The sequence below is a fragment of the Aythya ferina genome (genome assembly GCF_964211825.1).
Source record: "Aythya ferina genome assembly, chromosome: 14".
NCBI lineage: Eukaryota > Metazoa > Chordata > Aves > Anseriformes > Anatidae > Aythya > Aythya ferina.
In genome coordinates, this window is record NC_140312.1 from 9,228,534 (window position 1) to 9,252,815 (window position 24,282).

At 39.7% G+C, this 24,282-nt stretch overlaps 2 protein-coding genes across 3 annotated transcripts in view; one reads left to right on the forward strand and one right to left on the reverse strand.

Annotated features, from left to right (window-relative positions):
* The first annotated feature begins 137 nt into the window (after positions 1 to 137).
* Positions 138 to 9,978, forward strand: KIF20A (kinesin family member 20A). Its single transcript, XM_084536175.1, has 18 exons — positions 138 to 472; positions 909 to 998; positions 1,130 to 1,249; positions 1,675 to 1,813; positions 1,906 to 2,093; positions 2,180 to 2,324; positions 3,021 to 3,224; positions 3,336 to 3,447; positions 3,540 to 3,611; positions 4,181 to 4,324; positions 4,407 to 4,572; positions 4,827 to 4,988; positions 5,327 to 5,466; positions 5,565 to 5,667; positions 6,303 to 6,513; positions 6,921 to 7,012; positions 7,292 to 7,429; positions 7,947 to 9,978. Exons 1-18 carry the CDS (start codon positions 314 to 316, stop codon positions 8,217 to 8,219), a joined length of 2,658 nt encoding a protein of 885 aa, XP_084392301.1. The 5' UTR covers positions 138 to 313; the 3' UTR covers positions 8,220 to 9,978.
* SFXN1 (sideroflexin 1) overlaps positions 8,284 to 24,282 on the reverse strand; it is a 25,287-nt gene continuing 9,288 nt past the window's right edge. Inside the window, exons 2-11 of one of the 2 annotated variants that reach the window (XM_084536176.1) lie at positions 22,549 to 22,723; positions 21,832 to 22,002; positions 19,429 to 19,527; positions 18,286 to 18,361; positions 17,205 to 17,290; positions 15,850 to 15,977; positions 15,254 to 15,303; positions 10,726 to 10,775; positions 9,992 to 10,039; positions 8,284 to 8,666 (exon numbers count right to left, since the gene is read on the reverse strand). In XM_084536176.1, the coding sequence (XP_084392302.1) occupies positions 8,570 to 8,666; positions 9,992 to 10,039; positions 10,726 to 10,775; positions 15,254 to 15,303; positions 15,850 to 15,977; positions 17,205 to 17,290; positions 18,286 to 18,361; positions 19,429 to 19,527; positions 21,832 to 22,002; positions 22,549 to 22,712 (969 nt within the window). In that variant the 5' untranslated portion in view covers positions 22,713 to 22,723 and the 3' untranslated portion in view covers positions 8,284 to 8,569. Of the gene's footprint in view, positions 8,667 to 9,991; positions 10,064 to 10,725; positions 10,776 to 15,233; positions 15,304 to 15,849; positions 15,978 to 17,204; positions 17,291 to 18,285; positions 18,362 to 19,428; positions 19,528 to 21,831; positions 22,003 to 22,548; positions 22,724 to 24,282 lie in introns of both variants that reach the window. The other variant, XR_014698065.1, reaches the window with a different exon arrangement.

The window sequence follows — 24,282 nt, forward strand, 5'->3', positions numbered from 1 at the left end:
GCCCCTTCCCCCTCAACCGCCGGCTCTCATTGGTTGCCTCGAGGGCGCGGGCTCCCATTGGTGGAGCGGGCGGGCGGCGAGGTTTGAAACCGCAGCAGCGGACACCGCGCGGCTCAGAGGAGGGCGGCGGGGCTGGAGCAGTGGGGGTCAGTGCTGCGGCTGCGGGGCCGGGCACGAGGCTGGGTCCTCTCGAGGCGGGCACCGGCGGTAATAACGTGCGTGCGGAGAAGCCCTCTCGGTAGGGCCCGTGTGAGGGGAGCCGGCGGCGGTCCCCTCGGCACATCCCCGCTCCGCAGCGGCCGCTCGAGCCGCCATGGCGCAAGCCCTCGCCTCCCCCGGGCTCTTCTCCGACGACGAGGCCGCTCCCTCGCCCGTTCTCGAGTCCACCGCAGCGGGGTTCGGGGCCGACGTGCGCAAGGCGCTGCTGTCCGAGTTCTCCGCCATCTCGCCCAACCTCGAGGGCTCGCAGCAGGTGAGGCTGGAGCTCCCTCGGCACACACACAGGGCCCTGCCCTAACGTGTGGGTGCAGGATCTTACAGTGCAGGGCCAGCGGGGACGCTTCGAAAGAGCCGGGGATGAAATGTTGGCCTGGGGGGAGCTGCTTCTGTTATGAGCAGTGTGCCTGTGGAAGCTGTGGTTAGCGTGGTGCATCCTCGTGAGGTGCTTATCTATGGGGCTGGACTTGGTGTCAGGTCTTTGGGTTCTTTGTCTGATTCACTACATAAACAAAAGGGGAAGTTGGTGCATGTGGAAACGTGTAAGAAGGCTTATCTTATGCTGTTGCTTCACTGGTGTCAAGATCAGCATCCATTAACTACTGATCAGTACATCAGGGTAGCTGAGTGTCTTCCATGCAGCTGTGTACTACCTCTCTGGCTAGCGTGCTTAATCTGTGCTGATTTTGCAGGCTGCTGCTGAAGATGTTAATGGGAAATTAAAGGTGTATCTGAGAGTTCGACCTCTGAAATCTACAGAGCTGGAGAAAGGAGAAGACCAGGTGAGATGCTGAATGAAGCAGTCTCTGAGCTAGGTGCCTGTGTGCCTGCTGGGAGAAGTTATCTTCCTTTGCTCTCTATGCCATGGCATCTTGTGAGCCATTGAAATGATGGATTTTATTTGTTCTTTCAGGGTTGTGTCTGCATTGAGAATTCAGAGACTCTTCTTCTAAGAGCCCCCAAGGACTCCTTCACCATGCGGAGCACAGAACGTGGAGTGGGACAAGCAGCACATAGGTTCTCTTTCACTCAAGTAGGTAACTGGGACAAGATTTTTGGAAGATTTTTGAGCTTAAACCAGTAGTGCAGCTTGAAAAGTTGGCTTACATAGTAATACCTTCATGAGCCACGCTCTCTTACACAGTTTACTTGTTTTTGTAGCTGTTTTCTTAATTTCCTTTTTTTAATCTGATCCTGCTAACCCTTTCAGAAGCAAATGTCAAACTCTTATTTTGCTTATGAAGCTCTAAACATGCTAAAAGCTGTACTAATACTGCATATTACTACATTAAGCAAGTGTTTGTAGAGGGCTTGGACTGGAATTACTAGCAGGCTTGTTCATAATGTAGGGGATATGGAAGGGGAACTAAGAACTAACTGTTATTTCTTGAGCGATCACGTGCATTCAAAAGGTAGGAAATACCTACATGAGGCAATTTTTCATGTGTTTTGCTTCAGATTTTTGGACCAGACGTGGGGCAGAAATTGTTCTTTGATGAGACAATGAAACAGGTGGTAAAGGATGTACTGGATGGGCAGAACTGGCTGGTTTACACCTATGGGATCACCAATTCAGGGAAGACTCACACTATTCAGGGTAAGGAGAGTGTGAGGTTACTAGCCTGTTGAGGTAGTTCTGTGCTTCTACATTCATGTTTAATCCTCAGCTTGCTGCTGTTGTTGCTTCAGGTAGCATCAAGGATGGTGGGATTCTGCCTCGCTCCTTAGCAGTCATCTTCAATAGCGTGGGGGACCGGCTGTACCAAGCCATGGACCTGAAGCCTTCGCTCTCCAATGAGGTGATCTGGCTGGACAGCAGGCAGGTTCGGCAGGAAGAGACCAAGAAACAAACCATGCTGCGGGGAGGTCCGTGGGAGGTAAGCATGTCGCTTCTAGGAGGCTTAATAATTGTCAGGAAAGGATGCTGTCATACTACATGGTCATGTTCTTTGTTTCCTTGCAGGAGGAGCTGTTAACACCACTGAAAAGGAGTCACAGTGCTGAATCTCAGCTCCAGGCCACCACCAGTGGCAGCTTTGACAGTGGAGTTGCCGGCCTCTCTTCATCTAGCCACCTCACCAGCCATTCAGACATCAGCCAGACAGACGGTACGTACTACCTGCTGCTTGTTGTTGGAGGATGGGGGAAGAAAAGGCAATAGCTACTTGGATGCTGTGTTGTGGGGTAAGGGAGAAAAGGTGCTGTAGTCCCTCAGATTTTACCTTTGAAAGATAAGGATCTGTGGGCTGTGGAACTTTGTATGTGTCTTATCAACATATGAAGAATTCACCACTAATTAATGATTAGATGTGAAATGAAAAATTACTTGACACCCACTTGATTCATGAGAAGTGGTTATGGAGCAGCTGACTGCCATGCTGTGGAGGTTGCTGGAAAGCACAGTGCCAAAGCGACATGTTGCACTGAGCACTGGTGCCAGATTGTCAAATACAGAAATAGGAACTACAAGCTGATGAGACATCCAGAAGCAGGGAGTGATTGAGGTGACAAGCACTAAGACTCCATTTATCCCGGGAAGAGTTCTGTGTGCAGTATCCTGTGCTTCCCGAGTTCAGACCAAGTACTTAAATCCTTACAAAGGAAAATACTGTTAAAGGGAACCTTAGGCTGTCTGACTGGACATCGACATTAATGTAGCCCTAAACGGGAGGATGTACATAGAATAGATGTCAGTCAGGGATTGTGTTCCTGCTGAAGAAAGACACCTCAGCCTTGACCTGAACCATTCAGGTTGAACCAGTGAAAGGCTGCAATCATTTCTTTTTTTCTTCCCTCCTGCTCAGAACTGGGCCCTCGCTGGGCTGACTTAGATCGTGTTTCGCTCTCCACCACCACGGGAGATGTGCAGTTTTCCATCTGGGTCTCCTTCTTTGAGATTTACAATGAGTTAATCTACGACTTGTTAGAACCAACTCCACCTGGCCAGAACCGCAAGAGGCAGACACTGCGGCTCTGTGAAGACCAGACTGGCAATCCCTATGTGAAAGGTAGATCTGACTGGAAGATATTTAGAGTAGCCCACTATGTGGGCCCTGGTGGCATCAGGAAACTGCTGCAGTCTCTTAACTGCCTTGCTCAGTGCATGCCTGCTTTTCCAGATCTAAACTGGATCAATGTCCGTGATGCTGATGAGGCCTGGAAGCTCCTGAAACTGGGTCGGAAAAACCAGAGTTTTGCTAGCACCCACATGAACCAGAACTCCAGTCGCAGGTCTGGGATGGGAAGTTTTTAACAGACATACAGTTCTGAGGAACTTAGAAATATTGCATTTCCTTTTCTAATATCTGAATTTTTCTTTACAGTCACAGTGTCTTCTCCATTCGGATTCTGCACTTGCAAAGAGGTGGCAGTGAAATTGTTCCCAAAATCAGCGAGTGAGTTTCATGCTTGCTAGGATTTCTTTTTTTCCTTTCTTAACTGTTATGGATCTGGGATATCAGAAGTATTTTAAGGAAGGTCTTGTTGGAAGCACTTGGGAGGAGCAAATATTTCTGCTCCTAAGGCCTGCAGCTGATAGTGTGGAGGAATTTGTGAGGAGTGCTGCCAAGTGCAACTTGAGATTTCCCAGCCTCTTTGAAGGTAAACATGAGTAACCTTGCCCTTGTGGTGGGGCTGATCTGACTGCTGCTGCCTGTTCCTCAGATGTAGTTATATGGAAATGAATTGGATCAGTGCCTGGGAAAGTGGCTGTTGTGGGGATGGGCAGAGGATTGAATGTGTCACAGCTAAGCCTGTATTAGTGTTATCTTGTTTAACCCTCATACTTGGGCTATTCCTGGACAGAAGGACCTACCCCAAATTTTCCCTAAAGGAGCCTTCTCTGCCCTCCTGAGGGAGCTGGGAGGGTGAGCAGGGTAGGTGATTGCAAGGTGTCTGAATTGTAAATCTGGTGAGAACAGAACAAACCTAGCAGCTCAGGTGATACCATCTGTGTTTTCTTCAGGCTCTCCCTGTGTGACCTCGCGGGGTCAGAGCGCTGCAAAGACCAGAAAAGCGGGGACCGAATGAAGGAAGCGAACAACATTAATACTTCCCTCCATACCCTGGGGCGCTGCATTGCTGCCCTCCGTCAGAACCAGCAGTCCAAGTGAGCCTCTGGAATTTCACAGGGAGGGTGTGAGGAGGCTGTTTTAGCTTTCCCATGGGCTCACTCTTGTCTCTCCCCATAGATTGAAGCAGATTGTGGTTCCCTTCCGGGACAGCAAGCTGACCCGTGTGTTCCAGGGTTTTTTCACTGGACGTGGGCGCTCTTGCATGATTGTCAACATTAATCAGTGTGCATCTACATATGATGAAACCCTGTATGTAGCCAAGTTCTCAGCCATTGCCAGCCAGGTAAGTAAAACAAATGAGCTTTGTGACATGCTCAGGATACCTCCTGCTTCTGTGGGAACGGGTCCCTTCCCATCACAAGGTGGGGAAGATGCTTGCACTTCTTCCCTGTGCTTTTATAGTGGATCGTTATCTCTACAGTCACTAAAGCTTCTCCTGTGTTGAAAAGTTTTACAAGTTGTAGAGAAGTACCATGTTAAAAGACTACGTGACTTCTAGGATTTGTGGACTGGTAATAATATCCTTTTCCCTTTCAGCTTGTTCAGGCTCCTCCTACAAAGGTGGGACTGCCATCCATACAATCAATCATCAAAGAGCACAGCAGGAGAACCAGCCAGGGTCTGGAGGCAGTGGCAAAGGAAGAAGTGGAATCAGAGGACAGTGAGGATGAAGCAGATGTCTCCATGTATGAGAAGGAGGTGGGTTGTGATTTATTCGTCAGCTTTTATAGATGCAAGAACATAGCTTTGGTCCGGACGCATACCTACAGAGACTTAAGTTGTAATGTGTCAAGGCAGCAAAAGCAGGTGCAGCCTTGGGCAGTGCAGTAGAGGAAGCTGCTAAAGAGATAGCTCAGTGTTGTTTAAAGCATCTCATGGGAAATGAATTAAGAGCAAGCCTGGCAACTTTTTTTCCCAAGTGACTAAAAGCATTTGAAACCTAGATCACCCCAGCCTACGGGTATGGGACCAGCTAGTTTCTTCTAGGTCTTAGTTCTGTTGTGTGGTATGAGCAAGAGTGCTTTTTCTTCTTACAGGACTTGTTGCGTGTGGTAGAAGCTGCACGAGAACTGCTGGTGCAAGAGCGGCAGGAGAAGCTGCAACTAGAAATGCGTCTCCGTGAGGAGATCTGCAACGAGATGATGGAGCACATAAAACAGAAGGAGCAGTGGTGCAGGTACAGCTTATGTGGATCAGCCTCCCTTTGTTCAGGGTGTGCTGCAGCACCAAGGACTGCCAGATCGAGATGCATATAGGTGCTCGTTCTCTTTGTAGCCAACATGTTGATGCCCAGAAGGAGCTGCTGGAGGAACTGTACGAGGATAAGCTGAATAACCTGAAGGAGTCGCTGACTGACTACTACCAGGAGGAGATCCAGGTTTGTTCACAGGAATGGAATGACATCAGGAAACTGGCAATGGCCTGAGAGAGGACTTGAGTACTTGAGTCCAAGAAGGTGACTGTTATGCAGGCTGAGAGGAAGGATTTTGGTTTCTGTTGTGCTTATTACTTGATAACTTGATCCACAACTTTCATTTCTTACCAATTATGTAGTTCATTGGGTTTTCAGATTTTTGGCCCTTAATCTGGAAGCTACTGTGAAATCATTTTTATTCCCTGATTTGTTCAACATAATACTTTCCCCCTTCACTCTTTTTGCTAGTGGCTTGCTTTGCAATTTTCAGATAATTTCTGTGAATTTCTCTTAATTGTAGTTGTGATGATGAGTATGAGCCTGTCCCTATTTTTCATAGTATGAGTGGCCTCTGGGACTTGCTGCAGACCTATCTGAAGATGCCAACTCTCCAAAATGTGCTAACAGGCTGGAAAAAGTGGCTTAGGATCTCAGGAAAAATAGATTCAATATCTTCACTTAAAGGACACTAATTGCTGGGTTCAGTGTGGGAAGTGAATTATTGAGAATGTCTCCTGGAAAAAAGACCCTGAAAAATTCAGGGAGCAAAAACTATATTAAGAAGATCTTCTTTAACCTTTCCTTAAATTTGCTTTAAGGAGCGTGATGAGAAGATTGAGGAGCTCCAAACTGCTCTGCAGGCAGCAAAACAAAAATTGGAGAACTTGGATGCTATGCAAAAGGACTCAGAGCAGCAAGGCTTGCGTCGATCAAAGCGAGTGGCTGCCTCATGTGCTCTGCAACAGGAGCTGCTAGATACTAAAGCCAAACTGGAGCAATGTCAAATGGAGCTGAATACAGCAACAGCAGGTAAAGTGGTGATGCTGCACTTGCTCTGAATTGTGCTCAAACAATCCTTACAGAGGGTTAGAGATGCTTTTTCAGTAAGGTACATTGGATTCAGACATCTTATAACTACTGTTTGTAGTTGTAGAATATAGGAATACCTTGATGGATAGACAGGAAGGACCTCTCCCATTTTTTTTTTTTTTTTTTTTTTTTTACATGATGCACTTCAGGGCAGGATCATTTCCCTGCTCAAAATGTTGAGTCCCTCTGCTTAACTGAAAGGGAAAAGCCTGGAATGTTTGTGCATGTCTGCACAAACTGAAAGCTCTTCTCATCTTGCCTGTACCAGCTTGTCTGAAGGGGAGTCTACACTTAAGAAAAATCTAAAGCTTATGAACTGTTGCTCACTACATCTTCTGTATTCCTAGAGCTGCGCAAGTACCAGAAATTACTGGAGCCACCTCCCTCTGCCAAACCCTTTACTGTGGATGTAGACAGGAAGCTGGAAGATGGACAGAAGGTAATTCCGTCTCTGTTACAGAAGGGAACTCTCGCAGGGCAAAGAGGTTGCCAATTTAAAGCCATTTGGAGCTGCTGTCTCCAGGTTTTTAAATGAGTGGTTGATAGCAAGGGGTCTGTGAAAACAAACCTTTACCACAGATGTAGAAGGTGTTTGTGTTTGTGATCCCAGTGCACAGATGAATCTCTTTAGATATCGCATGTCTGGATTACCCTCAGAGTGGCTCTGTTTCTAGAATGATGTTAAAGCTAACTGTTATTATTTTTTTCCTTCCTGTAGAATGTGAGACTGCTGCGTTCGGAATTACAGAAACTTGGGGAGTCTCTTCAGTCTGCAGAGAGGGCATGCTGTCACAGCACAAGTGCTGGGAAACTTCGAGAAACTCTCTGTACATGTGATGACATTCTGGCTAGACAGGTAATGTTCTGTTTTGTTGCAGGTGCAAGGGGGCTTAATTTATGCACTTTGACATAATCAGCAGATAAATCTAAGTTCTTGTAGCTGAAAATATAAATGACTTGTCCTCTAGCCACATACTGCCTATTGTATTAGGGGAGCTATACTGCTAACTTTCCAGTGGCTGAGTCAGGCAGCATATTTAACTCTCTAAAGGAGACCCAGACTGTTCCTGTTCAGTCACTTGTCTGTGTGCACCAGGTCTGCATCAGTAGGAGAATTCAGTTCTCATTCCTTTATCTACTGCACTCCATCATAGTTGCTATGGCAACATGTTTGCAGCAGGATGGATTTCTTTCTTAGCCTTACTGTTCCTATTTTGTTATTGTACTGCTATACTAGTGACAGAAAAAGCCTTTATGTATGGCCACACTGGTTAGTGAACTTCAGCAAAGGCAGTTTATCCTCTTCAGTTCATAGTAACTAAGCAGTTAGGCTTGTCACATTTCTAAATATATAAATATCTTTCCTTTTGCAGGACCAAACACTGGCAGAACTGCAGAACAACATGATGCTGGTAAAATTGGATCTGCGTAAGAAAGCAGCTTGTATTGCTGAGCAGTACCACACTGTGCAGAAGCTCCAGGCTCCTCCAATGTCTACCTTAAAGAAAAGGTTCTGTGCCAACAGGGAAAACCTGCAACCTAACCAGCCTCCTGGTAAAAAGCCCTTCCTGCACAACCTCCTGACACGTTCAGCTACCCGTCCTGTTGCTGCCAGAGGATGGCAGCTTCGTTCAGTTGCTCTATGACTTTTCAGAAAGAGATCCCTGCCCCATTGTTACTGGAACAGGTGGCAAATCCAATGTAATAGTATTCTCCTTTATGTGCTTGTTTATTATTGTAGCTGCTTGAGAGCTTATGTAAACATTTTTGGATATGTATGGTTAAACTTTTAATCAATACCAAAGTGGACAAAATGACCTTTTGTAATTTAAACACTACAACAAGGAAAGTTTTAAAATGTAAAATAATGCAGATGATCAAATTTGTTTAACAAAAGGATCAGTTAAAAGTGAATTTTCCTTTTCAACTATGTTGGCACACAATTCAAAAATAAGTTCACAAGGTCCTCCTTGACAGGTATTCTCCCCTCCTTGAATTATAGTCCTTTATTAAAGTATACACGTTCTAGTTCAGGGCAGTTCTCTTGGATCTTGGCTTGCAATTCTGGTTCCAAGCGTGTTACAGACATAGAACTGAGCAAAAGAAACAGTAAGATGGTTATATATAACAAGCACTTGAATCTAAAATAAGGTAGATGATGCATCTGTTTTAAAATTCCTGGATTGTGAAAAAGCTTTCAGATTTTTTGAACTTTTTATGAGAAACCACTTCACAGAACAGGGGCAAATGAACCTGCAGTTAAAAGGCAATAGAGATATTCTATCAAGAAACAGCGAATTTCCTACTATCATGAGGGTAGGAATCTTCTTAGTTGCTTAAGGTTGTTGCTGGCAATAGAAACTTCCTTTCCTAAAGATGTTTTTTCTTAAATATAATGTATTTACCTATTTAACTTACTACCTTTCAGTTCAATAAAATGTTTATTTTTATAAAAGCCATCTCATAGTCAAGTGAATTCAGCTGCCAGGTCATGTAAATAGCTGCAATTTCCTAAGCACAGTTTGAGATCTAATCTTCCTGTAAAACTGAGAGCCCTGGTTAGATTCAAGAACTGTACCACAGTACTGTGTTACTGTGACAGTTCTATGCTAGTTGACAATCTAGTGAACCAAGTCATCTCCAGGTAGCCTTGTGATACTTTTTTTTTAACCACAGTTTTTTGCTATGCCAGGCAAGGAAACAGATGATATGTGCTTTTTGCTACTCAGTTAAATCAGATGAGAATTTTTTTTTTTTTTTTTTGGAAGTCAAAAACTACAAATGTTCACTATTTTAACCAATTCAGCTCCAGCTGGTATCTTTTAAGCTAAATTTAGCAGCTTGTCAACTTACTGTAGTAATTGTGACAACCACTAATAATGAGAGGGGGACAGGTTAGTTGAATTTAAGACCGTGTTTATAGTACATCCTGCAATTTGAGTTAATTTCAGTTGAAGGTAACTCATCCAGGTTTCATTCTGAAATATTTTCTCTAAGAGTTTTGAGTACTGAGCTCTTTCTGTATTGAAGAAGAATTCTTTCTGGAGAAACATTAATCAAATTGCAAATAAGCACATATAGTCAAGTGCTGTTCTCTATAACCAGGGAAGTTTCCAGCTTGAAATGCTACGGTTAAACTACTCACCCAATCCTCTCTTGCTCTGTATCCCTACTTCACTGCATCTCTGAAGCTGCTAGCAGTTTGTAAATGAGTTAGCCCAATTCAACTATGTATTACTGATGAGTAATGTAACTATTACTTTTATGAATATTCTCATTTTTTATCACATTTGTTATATGGGAATTGAGACTGTATGCTCTGGAAAGCAATGACAATTTGTTTGTGTCTCTTTGCAGTATCTTGCATGCATCTGGGAGTGTAACATTAAAGAAAAAATAACCTAAGAGGAATACGTACCTTTTTTGAGGAAACAGCGCACAACACAGGGGTGTTGCAAACACAAGACTAGAGAAAACAAAAATAGGTTTACTATATTTAGAGTGCTAAAAGGAAATTTGTAACTCTTTAGGCAAAAAAAAAAGTGTGGACAGTGAGCTAAAGTTCCATTAAATATTATGTAAGCTATTTCTCACTGCATTACATCTTATGAAATCATTTAGCTACAATCTAGTACTTAAATGCATCAATACCAGCCTTCAAATGTGTGTAAAACTCATTTGTCCTTTCAGTGCTTTGTACTGATGTACATAGCAACATAAAATGCTAGACAACAGCAAATGAAACCTTCCATTAACCAGACATTTTAAGGATTCAAATGACAAGATTAGATTCCAATTATTGTTTATGAAGATGGCAGGCAAAGCATCTTTTCTAATCAAGCTACTACATGCCTTTTCTTGTCACTCCCTTTCTTTCCCCCTGCCCCTTCTTTTCTTGGCAGCTTCTTCATTACTAACTGCTTGCTTTTTTTAAATGGTATTATCAGTTACACATGTGGAAATGAAGCAACTGCTGTAGTCTTATTCTCAGCTCACTGGAGCAATATATCGTTTGTGCAGCTTGTCTTTACTGCCTTATAATACATAGCTTTTTTTTTTTTTTTTTAAACAAAGTGAAAATATTGCTACTATTTCCCAAAAACCTGCAGTTACACCTTAAAATAGCAGAAACAACCAGAAGAAATCACTCACCAGAATCCAACTAATCCAACTTGAATGGGAGCGCTCATCCATGGAAATCTCTGTTTAAAATAAAAGGTACACAGTGAGTATGAGCATCTTTTCTTCTTCCCACCTTCTTGGAAACCTCTTTCTTGAATTGTAGGGACAGGTTGCACTTGAAGGACTTTTACATGATGATAGTAACACAATTACCAGCATTCCTTAAGCCTGAGCTCTGGTGTGAGAGCCTGATCTCAGCCCTTTGTAAGCAATGAGAAAATTCCCAGTGATACACATGTTATTCAGAGTGTCACTTAAACTGCTTTTAAAGGTGGTTGGCTTTATTTATGAACTGGTCCTGATCTGAGTACGTGGGAAACTTATTTTTGAGTCATGTAAGCCTGCACTAGGTAGCAGCACAGTCACTCTGTCGCGGTGCTGCTGGTGCAATGTGCTGCCACGCCTCTTGAGGGCACAGTGAATTTGGGCTAGGTATTCCTTTGCAGAGCCAGGTCTGGCTACAGCTCTCTTTGGTGACATCAAATGATTTTAACACAGGAGATTTGTTTTGTGCACCACAGCAACTGCCAACCAAAAATAAGGAAGGTGCCAATGGAAAAAAAAAAAGTCTACTCCTCTTAACCCTTCCTCCTGTCCTATGATTTGCTGTGGTGTGTAGGAACTCGCCCCTTTACCACACAGTCTAATACACTCCAGTTCTCCAAGAGAACACCTCAACACCTTTTATTAAAGGAAAAATGTGGAAGAAGGGGGGAGGCTATGCAGAGAAAGCAACCCACAATGCAGATTTTTTTTTTTACTACATTCCTTAACATTGAACACATGCCAAGAAATATAGTTTTCCTGTAGGTCTCTAAACGATTGAGCAATCCCCTCCCATAACCCATGTTAGATTTCTAGTTGAAATTACTAATGAAATAAAACCAGAACTACTCAAATAACTCTGCTGTACTGGGCTTTTTTGTTACAATAAAAACAATGCCTTCAGTAAGTAGGACGTATAACTGCTATGATAATAAGAAACTGATTTTTAAATAAAACAGATGAGTAAAAATGTGTTATAGTGGATGATGTTCTCAACAAATGTGATGTTTTTTTCTGCAAGAGGCATTAGTTTTCAAGATATGGAAGTCAGAGGGAAAACTGGTGAAGGTGAACAAAAAGCCAAGCAGTACTTGAGATGTGAAATAGAAAAAAGACATTTAGAAAGCACAGTAGGAGAAAGATGGTGCTGAGTAAGTAAGGCCACAGCAGTGTAAGAGGCATGGTAAACAATTGTGTATTAAAATTTCTCCAGAGCCTGAGAGAAGAAATGATGTAGAAGATTGTTCTTTTTTTTCCTCCCTTGAGTCAATCTGTAATCCAGAAATAAGTGCAGGAAGAGCTGTGCAACTCAGCAGTAACCTGTAACAATAGATAATAAATGGAAAAAGACAAGCAAGCAAGAAGGATAAAGACTGAATTCAGCTGTGCTCCGCTGTTCTGGCATTCCACTAACCATACCTTCAATTGATAATCATTTGAGATAAATTTACTCAAAAGGCTTTAGATTTTATATATTGAGGGAGTTCAAATGGTAAGAGACTGACAGACAGGAAGTCAAACTCGGTACTCTGAATGGCTGCAGACTATGAGGAGAATTAAGGGAGAGGGGTGATAAATATTGCAGTATGAGATACATAACAGAAGAGCCCCAAATATCTTGTAACAGCTAAAAAGACTAGAAGAGTATCATGATAGTAAATGCTGGTTTTTAGCTTTCAACTAAGTTGGTCATTAATCTGATAGGTGTCTAGTGTAGACAATATAAATAACATCTATTTCCTTTGGTGGAACAATTTTGCCAAGGTGCCCAATCTGATTTATAGCCTTTATTTTTCAAGAATTGCCTTTATTTTTCAAGAATTGTACCAGACTGCACTAATTAAGAGAGATGGTAAAGTAAAATCACTGACCGTAGAAGGTCAATAGATGCCCAGGGAACAATTTAAAAACAGTAAAGCAAGTCCCAAACAGAGGCTACGCATCCTTCCAAAGAGATAAAATAGAGAAGTACAAGAGGACAGAAGAATTTAGTCTGTTAAAGATCTATCATTTAACTACAGAAGAAGGCAGTTTCAAATTAGGATTTCACTTCCAGATGACTTTGTGGCATCTTTAGCAGTTAGTACAAACAGAAAATGGAGAAATGATAATTAAACCAACAAAACCCATATGGGGAATCAGATTTTTTTCCCTAACTGCTTCCTTTTACTGTTAGATCCCCAAATCTATCAGTTTTCTCAGTCTAGCTACGTCTGTTTTCAAGAAAATGAATTAATGAAAGGATGGCTAAATTAGGAATGCATAGAATAATCTAAGGCATAAGGCATTCAAGAAAGATGCTTTTTTTTTTTTTTTTAAAAAAAAAGCTTTCTGGTTTTGTAGCAGCTTTGAATACATATTTTAGTTGCACACTAGGAGAACCCGAAGTAGCTTGTTTTAAGGACCTTAAAGGAAGTTTCTGGAATCAAGCTGAATATTAACGCAGTATGCAGAACATGAGAGAAACAGTAGCTGAAGATACAAGAGCGGTAATATAAATCAAACACTTCAGTTTCAACTGTGATTTTCAGAAGTTTCTATGGAAGAAGTGAAGTGTTGCCTTAGGAGAAATGTTATCTGCAACTAAAACCCTGTGCCTCAGGGCACAGTCATTTATGGATCCTTCAGCTGCAGCAAATAAATTTGGTTCTGCACACAGCTAGTCAAGTGCTTGTCAGTAGGGAAAAATAATACAGCCAGTATACATCATCAAGAATCACTAGACTGCTTAACTGCATAAAAAGCAGCCAAGCCAATGCTGAAACCTATGGCAAAAACACACACACACACATATGTATATAAAAATAATTTTCAGAGCTTTCTGAGGAAGTAATAAGATTCTTTTTGAACCAGCAAGTATGTGCTTGTGTTCTAAAACCATTTTTGAATCATTTTCTAGTAATAACTTTTGGGAACAGTGTAATTTATACTAACGTTATAGTCAAAATGTCCTCATGCAAAACACTATCAGAATATGGGATGAATAGAACTATATGATCTCTATCTTATTTGAAGTGTCAGAGGATGATAGCTTGCTATCACTGAGACGAGCATTCCAGAAGTATTTGTTTCTTTCTGTCTTACTGCAGAACATCATTCTATTTTTTTTCTTCATTATTTAAAAAACATTTAACTGTTGTCTGGCCTTGCATATTGCTTAGTATGCTTTGGCAAGCTTACCAGATTTTTTTTTAAAGAGTGGTGATGTCGTGCAAAGCAGACTAAAGAAATGAGTTAGTAAAGCGTTCTGTGGATGGTGCTGGAGAACTGCGAAGGGGATGGTGTGACTGAAACCTCAAAAGAACATGCAGAAGCTGCTTGTTAGAAATGCAGCTCATTCCTTAATGGTTTTAATACTAATCTCTACCAAGTGTTACAACTGACTACCTGCAGAGCAGTGTTTCACCTCTGCTCAGTCTTTGAGGCTGAGGGGGAGGAACAGGTGAGCATAAACGGTCATGATGGTACCAAAGACCACTGAGTAGTCACTGAAGAAATCGCTCATTTTTGCTGATCTGAAAAATTCACAACACCTTTATATTGATTATACTGCACAAAAACAATAGGTCTGCAAACCCTGAGAATTTTCACAATTTCTTCACAAATGCCATGTATTTGCCAGTTGAATTCACTGCATTTTTGACATTTCTCTCATGTTGAAAACATGTAAAATCATCTTTGCTCTCAAATAACTTTTTTTTTTTTTTTTTTGAAAACAAAGGCTAATGTTCTGAGTATTACATTCTCAAGAACGAAACAGCTGCTTAAAGTTATTCAAACAGGACGTGTGTCAAAAGCCATCAGCAAGTAAGTCAAATCAGTACAGGGCTCTTTAAATTGCAAGCAAGTAGTATATTTGGATGCACTGCAGTTTCACTTTTTTTGAGAGACAAAAGCAGCAGGGACAGACTTTTACTCTAAAACTCATCCACCACGTTTCCTGTTTCAAAATTCTGAGTAATAGTGTTTCCTGTTAATGGGGGGCAAGGGTAATCAAGCTATGCACAAGTGTGAAGAACAGAAACAATAGGAAATGAAATATTTTAGCAACTTATATCCTAGAAAAAGAAATAGAAATAGGCAACTTCCCATGCTTCTTCATCTTGGAAAAAAAAAAAAAGCATTATACAAAGTTTTGCTGTTTTTTGCATAAGCTACATTCTAAGTCTTGATAAAAGGAAGGTTTCTTTATTAGGAGAAACTCTGCATTTTAAGGATGATTACTAGAGTAACAAAAAAGTTCACAATATTTTAATTTTACAGAATGATAAAAAGAACCAAGCTATCTCTGTCTACGAAAGCCATAAAGAAAGCAACAGCTGTAAAGCATACTCTACAACGATGTCCTCCAGGACTGGTTGGGAAGAAAATATCAAGACTCAAAGTATTTTAAATACACAAAAATATTAACTCAGTATGCAAAGTACGTATACATAGAATATCAAAGACTAACCTTCAAAAATGCTCTCTTTTCCAATGTGTTCATTATAAAGGGAGGAATTGCTGCAAATTAAGATTAAAAAATAAACAAACGTCAACCTTGGAGAAAAAGGCACTTTGTTTTAATTTTCTGTTTAGATGAACTAATACGGTAACTCAGTTTTCACAATTGTTTGTGAAACTGAGCTTTCATTTCACATATCCAGATAATGGATTGCTATCTAGAAAGGCAGACTATCCCAGTAAGTGGAACTTCTAATTTTGCACATAACTAAACCTGAGTTCAGTAACTTGGCATAGGTCAAAGCATCTACTTTTCAATAAACTACTTCCAGTCAAGCAGAATTTGCTACCATTCCTTTGCTACCTGTATCATTTCTGCAAATGCATCCCAGTAACTGATCTGTCGCACTTCAGTGTAGCATATCGTGAATGTTTTTACAGTAAGAAATGTAGGTTTAAAATTTAACAAATATAAATACTGCATGCATAATTGTAAGATAATTCGATTTTGAGAAAATCACTTATATAGAATTTCAGGTGTCACTCACATTAGGAAATCATAATAATTTTTCTGTAAGTGCCGTATTTGACTGAAGTTACTCTTACCCATGCCAGGAGCAGCCATAAGAATCCTTGATATAACCACCTGAGTAATTGCCTGCTGAGCTGCTTTTGTTGATTCACCCAGTCTGTTTCCATTCTCATCTGTGATGGGGATTCCAAACTTTAGTTCCCTGTTGAATAAGACGGAAAAATGTAATGGAGACTGACATACATGTATCCACTTTTTTGTCATAATATCTCTCCTTTTTAAATTTGTCAAATATAACCATTATATTCTTTATTTTTATTTTCCATCTTTGGCATAAATATTTCAAAAGACAGAGAAAGATCTGGGGGAAAATATGCTAAGAAATGAACAACTGAGTATTTGTAACATCAATCTGACACTTGAACCTGGTCATATGTATTTCAAGATCAATTACTTCTGTAGTACACAGAAAGGAGAAGTTTCTTCAAAAAAAATCAGAAGAGTAAAATTTTCTGGATTGCTCTCAGAGTAGTCTGTCCTTTTCCACAGACAACATGGGGAATACAGGAAGATTAGTTTAACTGAACTAAAACATGAAGGCTTTGTGAAAATCCTTCTCTGGCATGCTAGTCTGGGTTTACATTTTAACTAACAAGAGCATATTTAAAAGTATACAAGTACATGTATGCACAAAGCTAACTACATTTCTATAACTGTATTATTCTCTACCCTTTGCTTACGCACAGGATTTGATATTAAACTTGCGTACTGGGGAGAACCTTTTGGAGAATGAGAAGCAGACAGAAGGGCATATAGACTGAGGACTGCCTTAATTCTTCTCCCCATCTTCTATAAGAAGTAAAATACCATGCACTGAACTTTGCTATGAATATAAACTTCAAAGACTCCCTTTTTTGATCATAACTTTGTGTTTATAAGAGGATGCTTTTAATTTGTTTTTCCTTATTTCTACTCTTAGTCCTGGTCAAATTAGAATATATATGTAAAACTTTGCTGCTGAGAAAGTGCATATTTTTGTAATCTCAGATAATTAAATAGAATTCCAAAGCCTGACTTCTATGACTAACTTCTGTATGTGGGATTTGAAGCACCATTTTTGAGATGATTATATTTTTCCAAAGTGCAGTTTGTATCTAAAGGGCCCATGTGATCATGTCTTGAAGGACAGGTACTTGGTTTCTGAGATCTAAGACTGAAGAACTAAATGGATATTTATCTGAAGAGAATGAGGATGTTCTATTTTATACGTGTCACAATCAATCAATCAAAACAAGATCATGCATGAGGTCTTTGCAAGGTTCAGAAACAGGTTAAAGATACATAATGTTCTTTATTTAGTACCTTGCTGATCTAAAAACTCAATAACATCCTTTCTTCTAGAATGAGTGATCTTCATTCTTTTCCCTACCTTTGTCTCATTAGTGGAATATTAATGCAGTTAGCAGCAGCAACAGCAGCAAAAGGAACAAACCGTCCTATAAGAGGTGAGACATGCTGTGAAAAGGACAGAGGGAAAAGAAAAAAAAAGAAAAATTATTACATAATAATTTTTTCAAAAGGTCATATTCAGATGCTTTATGTGTTCATGATAGACCAGATTAATTTCCTTTAAATTAAAATTCAGCAAAAACATCACTGGTGGGACGAAGGAGAAAAAAAGAAATGAGACCTAAGTTATAAGTACTTCTGTCAGGTGAGTGCTGTCAGGAGACTGGCAAAAATTATCTTAATTTAATAGCATCACTGCAGACAAGTGTCAGCTTCTGAGCACGCCTATCAGCCCAACGGGAACACTAAATAGACCTTAACTTCACTGCCTCCACTGGCAAGATTACAGCCAGCAGCATTTGTAATAGGTTCTTCACATCTACAGGCACTCACTGTGCAAAGCTATTCATCTAGTCTATGTCTTGTATAATTGGAATTGCATTGGTTGTCGATGCTGTACCACTCCTGGTATATTACAGCAGAAACAGAGAGGTATAAAATAGATTTTTTTTTTTGTAAAAAATCTTCCTTCTTGAACATGCTGTGCATTTCTTGAAAGAATTTGAGTTTTCTGCATTTAAGAGAAGCACCTCTTCACATGTTCTTCAGCCAGCCTAGAGCAGGCTTTCATGTTTGCAGAAGGGATACTGTACCTCAAAAACACAAACATACAGTTCATGGTTTAACAGTTCCACATCATTGTAATTACACATCCACTCCAATTAACTTTCAATACTACCTTGTCATGTTAAAAAGAAACTGGAAAAAATGCACTTATATTTGATACACTTTGTGTTGTGAAAACAGCAAGTATAGGACATTTAAAAAAAATTATATAAAAGCATCTATTTGGGGGAAAAATAAGATTGGGATCTAAAGAAGGCAATTCAACTCCATAATGGGAGCTGTGCACAACATGACGTATGCACAGGAGGAGAAATGAGACATTTCACAGAACACCAAAAATCTCATTAAGAATGGAAAAAAAGCATCGACAATACCTTTGTTAGTGCGTTCAGTCCTAAAGCTGTTGCAACAGCACCTGTGGTAGCAGAAACATAGGCTGTTCCCAGCTGGCTAAAACAAAAATAAAGATGTTTGCACACGGACAACAATTACATTTATTACATTTTCAAAAATGACTGCCTTTTACACATGCAGTTAGCCCCCTCCACCTATGAAATTTAAAAAGTAGACCTTTCTGTGACACTGCAGTAAGAAAAGGATGGAACAGTCAAATGGGACAATAAATTAACCACTTTTCTTTCACCATCGGTAGTAACAACATGCAGGCAACATTTTAACTTTGAATCAGGTTCTACTAATTCTGCACTGCTATCTGTTCAGCATTTTCTCTTGCATCTGAACGCACATTTTCAAGAATTGAGTTCTGTGTTTAATTTCCTAATTGCTTAAACTGATAAAATCAGTTTAGATTTCTAAGGTCATGTCTGCAAGAGCAATTGAAACCAACTGTACAAAAAAAAAAAAAATACATGTAGCTATGCTGTAAACACCCAAATCCTACTCAATATGCCCTAAGCCACACTTTATATAATTCCCAGCTCAGAGGTGTCTGTACATTCTTTAATCCACTGCTTCCTACCAGACATCTACAAGAAAGCCAGTCTCAAAACCAGGAAGCTAAGCACTGCAATTCCACAGTCTCCTACTCATGATTTCTGGCTCTCTGCACCTACTTAATCCCTCTCTTTGCCTTCAGTTAAAGTACTGTGCAGACCTATACCAGGAAAGGTCCTCTTTGCAAGTAAGCACAGAGTATGGTGTGCGCTACATTGCAGGACACAGAGAGGAAGGTGACACAGAAAGACACCTGGAGATCTATACAACTCATCAACTTAGAAATACCTTAGTATAACACCAAAGTGAGAGCATTTTCAACTGGGTGACTGATCAATGCAACACAGACTGCTCTTAAATCCTGTGCTGTTGGTAAACTGCTTATGAGTGAGGCACTTAGTCTTATCTTTAAGGGCAGAAACAGAGGTCTCACCTCCATCATCAGAATGATAATAAACACTGATAAACTTATCTATCATCTCAAACTGTAAAGACCAACCTTGTTCCAGTACATCAGAGAGCAACTTATAAACATATCGGAAGTATCTGGTTCAGTGTCTGACCTGACAGTAATTGGGGCATCACCACTCCTGTTCGTGTAGTTTACTATAGCATTGAAGGACTGGTTAATCCACTGCCAGAAAACCACCGCTGGTGTTGTTCTTGAAAAGAGAAACAATTATTAGCATTTTTGAAAACACAGATGAATCAACAGCACAGAAAAATGATGGCAAATCAAGAAAAGCCTGTGCAAGCAGCAATCATGCAGTTTCTTGTTCATCTGAATAAAACAATTCAGTCAATGAGATACTGTCTTAATAATGAAACTACAAGCTACTCCTAGGAATAGATTTTAGAAGCATTGAAAATAAATAGAAAGGTTCACTTGGGACAATGGTTTGTAGTAATAACAAAACCATTACAGCAAACTTCTCTATAAAAAAGAAAACGTAGAAAAAAATGAATGTCTGTTAAGAACTAGAACACTTTTCTAGTGTTATTATTCCTTTACAGTTGACTTGTTCTCATTAGAAGCTCCATAAGTGACTGAGAATTGGGTTTTAAGAGATATGGTTTATCTTCTCAGTCTTCAAAAATCTAGTATGACCTCATTGTTTCATATATCTCCAAGACACCAAAACATTCAGATACATGGAGAACCAAAGACAACATTCCAAAATGACAAACAATTTTCATGCAAATATCTGTATGTTTAAGGAGTACAGGTACAGCACAGAAATTTATCTGGTTCAGTACAGCATTAATGGTGGGTGAAAATGACCAAGCACAAAAGTCTCCAAGGAGTTCTCATAAATGGTGCCACTGCCAGTATGAAGATGTCTTAGGACTCAAAGGTGCTGGCTTGTGAATGTGCATGAGGGGGCAACAAAACAAACAAACGAACAAACATATTCTTCACAAGTCTCAGAGTCCCCATTTGACAAGCTAATGTGGCAGTGACAATAAAGAAATGTGGTTCTCATTGAAAGGCTAAAATGGACATTAAGAGCACAAAACCAAAACAAAACAGTAGTTGTATGGATTATTCTGTAACAAGCAGGAAAGCAAGGAGGAGATGCTAGAGTAAGAAGGTGTGTGTCTATCATGATGCTTTGATTCTGAAATTGGAAGATAAGCTATTTTGTAAGACTGCAAAAAATGAAAAATAAAGGAAATTTGAAATTGTATTCTTACTCCCTCTAGTTTCTGGTATCTGAATGAGAAACCAAAGTAACAGTGCTAAACTAGCTGGATTTTCTCCATCACTACTTCTATTCTTCCTCTGTTCTTCTTACGCATGAGCAACTCTCTTTCCTGACTCATCTGTTCCAGTTTCCTTGCTGCTGCGGTGGTAGAGGATGTTAGGCCTGCTGCAAAGGTCAGGCATGACTCACATTGCTTTACTGCGTGCCTAAAAGTCCTCATAGGTATAATGAGGAATTTGTTTCTCCCAGTGACCAGCAGTAACCAGAACACAGCAGCACACAGTAAGACAGAGCCTAAACTGCATCATTTAAACACTTCTACAAAATCCTCTGCTAAGGGTTTGGTCCTAATAAACCAACATCTTCCAGGCTAAAATAGCCTAGTTTTGAATCTGAGTGACTATGTGAATAATGTAAAAAAAAAAAAAAAAAAAAAAAAGTATAGAAAAGTATAGAGCTACTGTAATTATAATTATATTATGTGTAAGTATTGTAGATGATAATAGAACATGCATAAAAGAATAACCACTTAACAGAAAGCAGTGCTCATGAATGGGCAATTACACTGATTGTTTTATTCATTATCTTGGCTATTTTTTAAAAACACAGCAGAGCGCTTTCCAAAACGACTGTGCCTTTCTGGAATGGGTGAGTCAAGAATTTGTAAAATCTCAGCTTCAAACATACAATTATTATTTCCTCTGAAATTGCCATTAATTCTTGCTAACAAAGCATTGTTTCACAAAAATATTTCTAGCACGAAGTCTATGAACAGAAGTCCACTGACTTTGGGGGACTTCACTGTATCAGTGATTCAAGAACTATAAGGAAATAGAAGGATCAAACAGGAGCTGGAGAACTTGATTAATGATGGACAGAAGCATAGTTAGTACTTACTTGGCAGACAGTATGTCCTACATGCCAAATCTCTAAGCTTAGAGATTCCCAGGTATCTCCTCCTCTTTGTCCTTCACACAACTCTCCTACAAGGATGGGGTTTTGGAACATTCAACTTTCCCAGTTTGGAGAGGAAAAGAGGGATATTTGGTGAAGGAGTAGAAGGGGCCAAGGGCTTATCTCACAGCTACTTCTAGAGGAAACCACTAATCAGTGTGGGTGTGAGGGAAAGCAGAGAGAGAAGAGAAAAAGAAGCAAAATTTTACATTTTCAAATATTTATTACACATCTTCTAAAATAACACTGATTTTTACTTATCTAATTTGTAGGCAAATGGTTATGTGTAATGCTGCCACTACTTACCTATAAAAGGTCATCATACAACCTGTGATAGTCATGTTCATGGGTACCTGAGCTGACATCCGGCCAATCAAGACCATCTTTTCACCAGTGTCTGGATGAAAGGCTGAATCATAGATATATTTTGCTCTCCACAATTCATTTTCAGTCAAGCCAGGTGCCACGATACCTTGTCTGGGGACAAATTAAAAAAAAGACAGAACAATAGCAAACAGTACAACAGTTACAAAATGCTGCATCTTCCAGTGACAAATGTAGCATGAGAGGATTTGAGGATGTTCATACTAAGTTCATCTGCCCCCATAGCTAGCTTGTAGGTCTTCAGCTTTTAAATGAATTGGAGAAATAAGAAGAATCAAAACTCCTAGCAGCGGTTATGTTGGCTAAGTTAATATATCCAGCATCAAACTTCTATTTACTCAAACCATATTAGGATATTAGTGCTAAAATCTCTGGAGTCATTAGTTTGAAATTTTGAAAATTTACCTGGATTTACCTGGGAACTACGTGCCCCACCAATATAACACGTAAGAAGCAGTTTTAAACACTGTTTCAGATTTAGACACTTTTGTATTTTCAAATACTTAACAGAGTTTCTCAGATGACATGATTTCCCCATTCATTAGCAAATCTGATAGTGTTTCAAGCCCTGAAATAAGAAGACAGGGCAATACAGTGTCTTAAGTATTTCCTTTAAAATATATAACCGTATGCTTATACCTGTAATCATGAACAATTTGTCTTGCATTTTCCAGCTGGGCATCAGATAACAAAATGTTCCGGGGGTCTGTTACAGTAAAGAAGTGACTGGCTCGTCCAACGAAAGTGCTTTGATCCCATCGGGGCTCCTTGATATTAATATTTAATGGTATATCTGCAGACATCTTTGAAAACTCTGTGATGAAAACAGGAAAAATTGCAATTCAGAATTATCCTTACTTCATAACGTGTCTATAACCTGTGAGAATTTAGACTGAGAAATGGTTATGCTTACAGCAAATGAAGAGATGCACATCTTGCAGAACTGAGTTTACAAGGGTATGTATATACAGAAAGCACACGGTGTCAGACATCATCATAATTTTAATGAGGTTGCTATTCATGTAAGTAAAAAACTTAAAGAAAACCTTAAAGAACTTAAACATGTACAAAAACATTTCTGTGCCTGTTTCCCCAAGACATTTATGCGTTGCATGTTTTACTGTAAGAGTATGATTGTCTGAGGGCAAGGATGAAAAGTATTGTACTAAGAAGAAGCTGTACTAAATAACATGATACTAAACAGAAATTTGGGTTATTTGAATGATGAATTAGTGTTAGATGAAAATGTTGTCTTAAAGGGAAAGAGAAATTAAATGCTTCAAGAGATCCCTGAAGAACTGTTACAAAGTGCAGGAGCAGAAGAAATATTTTACAAAATCCAGCTAACATCTCTGGCATTGCAAAACAAAACAAAGTTAAGATCACAAACCCCAACGATTTCTTTTAGTCAATGTTGTTTCTCTATATCCACATTCTAATAAAAAAAAAGATTATATAATGCAACAGTTTACCACATTATGAATGCATGACCAATTCTCCTAATGATATGTCAAAGATGCTAAAAACTACCATGAAGGGCACTGCTAACTCACCGGTACGTTTCTTGGATTTAGAGGCCAGAAAATTAAAATTTGTTTTAGTATGACTAAAATTACTTTATGGAAGTAGTGGAGGAAGGGCGGTCTCTGCAAAATACAAGTTATATGAGCTTGAACTTTCTTCAAAGAAATTTCTGCAACATATTCAACAGCCAGTTTAAAAAAAATCCTCCAAATAATGTTTGTAATTCAAACGGCTGAATTAAATTGGATCTGTAACAACACAGATGTTGTCACATTGCATTTTATCTGTTTTAGTAGGAAAAAGATCATTATTCTGAGGACAACTGACATACGTAAGCTGCCACTGCAGTGTTTTCATCTTAACTCAGATTTTTGCAGGGATGTTCTTTACCTCCTGCTGTCAAACATTAGGAATGCTTTGAAGCTGTCTGAGCCATTTTTGTCAATAATGAAACTTGTATGATGGAGAAGTGAAAAAAGAAATCACCAACAGAAAGTAACTATGGATACAGACTGTCTTCATCATAAAAAAAAATGGGAAAAAAAGGAGTGACAGTCATGAAACCTGAAGAAGCAAGTGTCCATCCCTCGAACGTAATTATGATCCCTCTCTTCTACCGCAAGTGGAAAAACCTGGAAGTCATTGGAGAAGTAAATTCAACAGAAATAAAGGCCTACAGCTCTTTGTCTATCAAAACCAGACCTAAATTATCAGTGTTAAGGGACAGGGAGGAAAAGGAGACTAACACATATTACGATGACACTATACAGCAATATTTCTAGCAAAAAAAGAAGAAAATAACAGTCTGTTCTTGAAAGAGAGCAAAAACAGATCACAAGACCACAGCCA

Excerpts from the sequence above, each read along its gene's own strand:
- KIF20A (XM_084536175.1), top strand. The coding sequence starts at position 314 with ATGGCGCAAGCCCTCGCCTCCCCCGGGCTCTTCTCCGACGACGAGGCC. Across the intron at positions 3,448-3,539 it reads AACCAGAACTCCAGTCGCAG|TCACAGTGTCTTCTCCATTC; the intron begins GTCTGGGATGGG and ends TTTTCTTTACAG. Across the intron at positions 5,668-6,302 it reads ACTACCAGGAGGAGATCCAG|GAGCGTGATGAGAAGATTGA; the intron begins GTTTGTTCACAG and ends ATTTGCTTTAAG.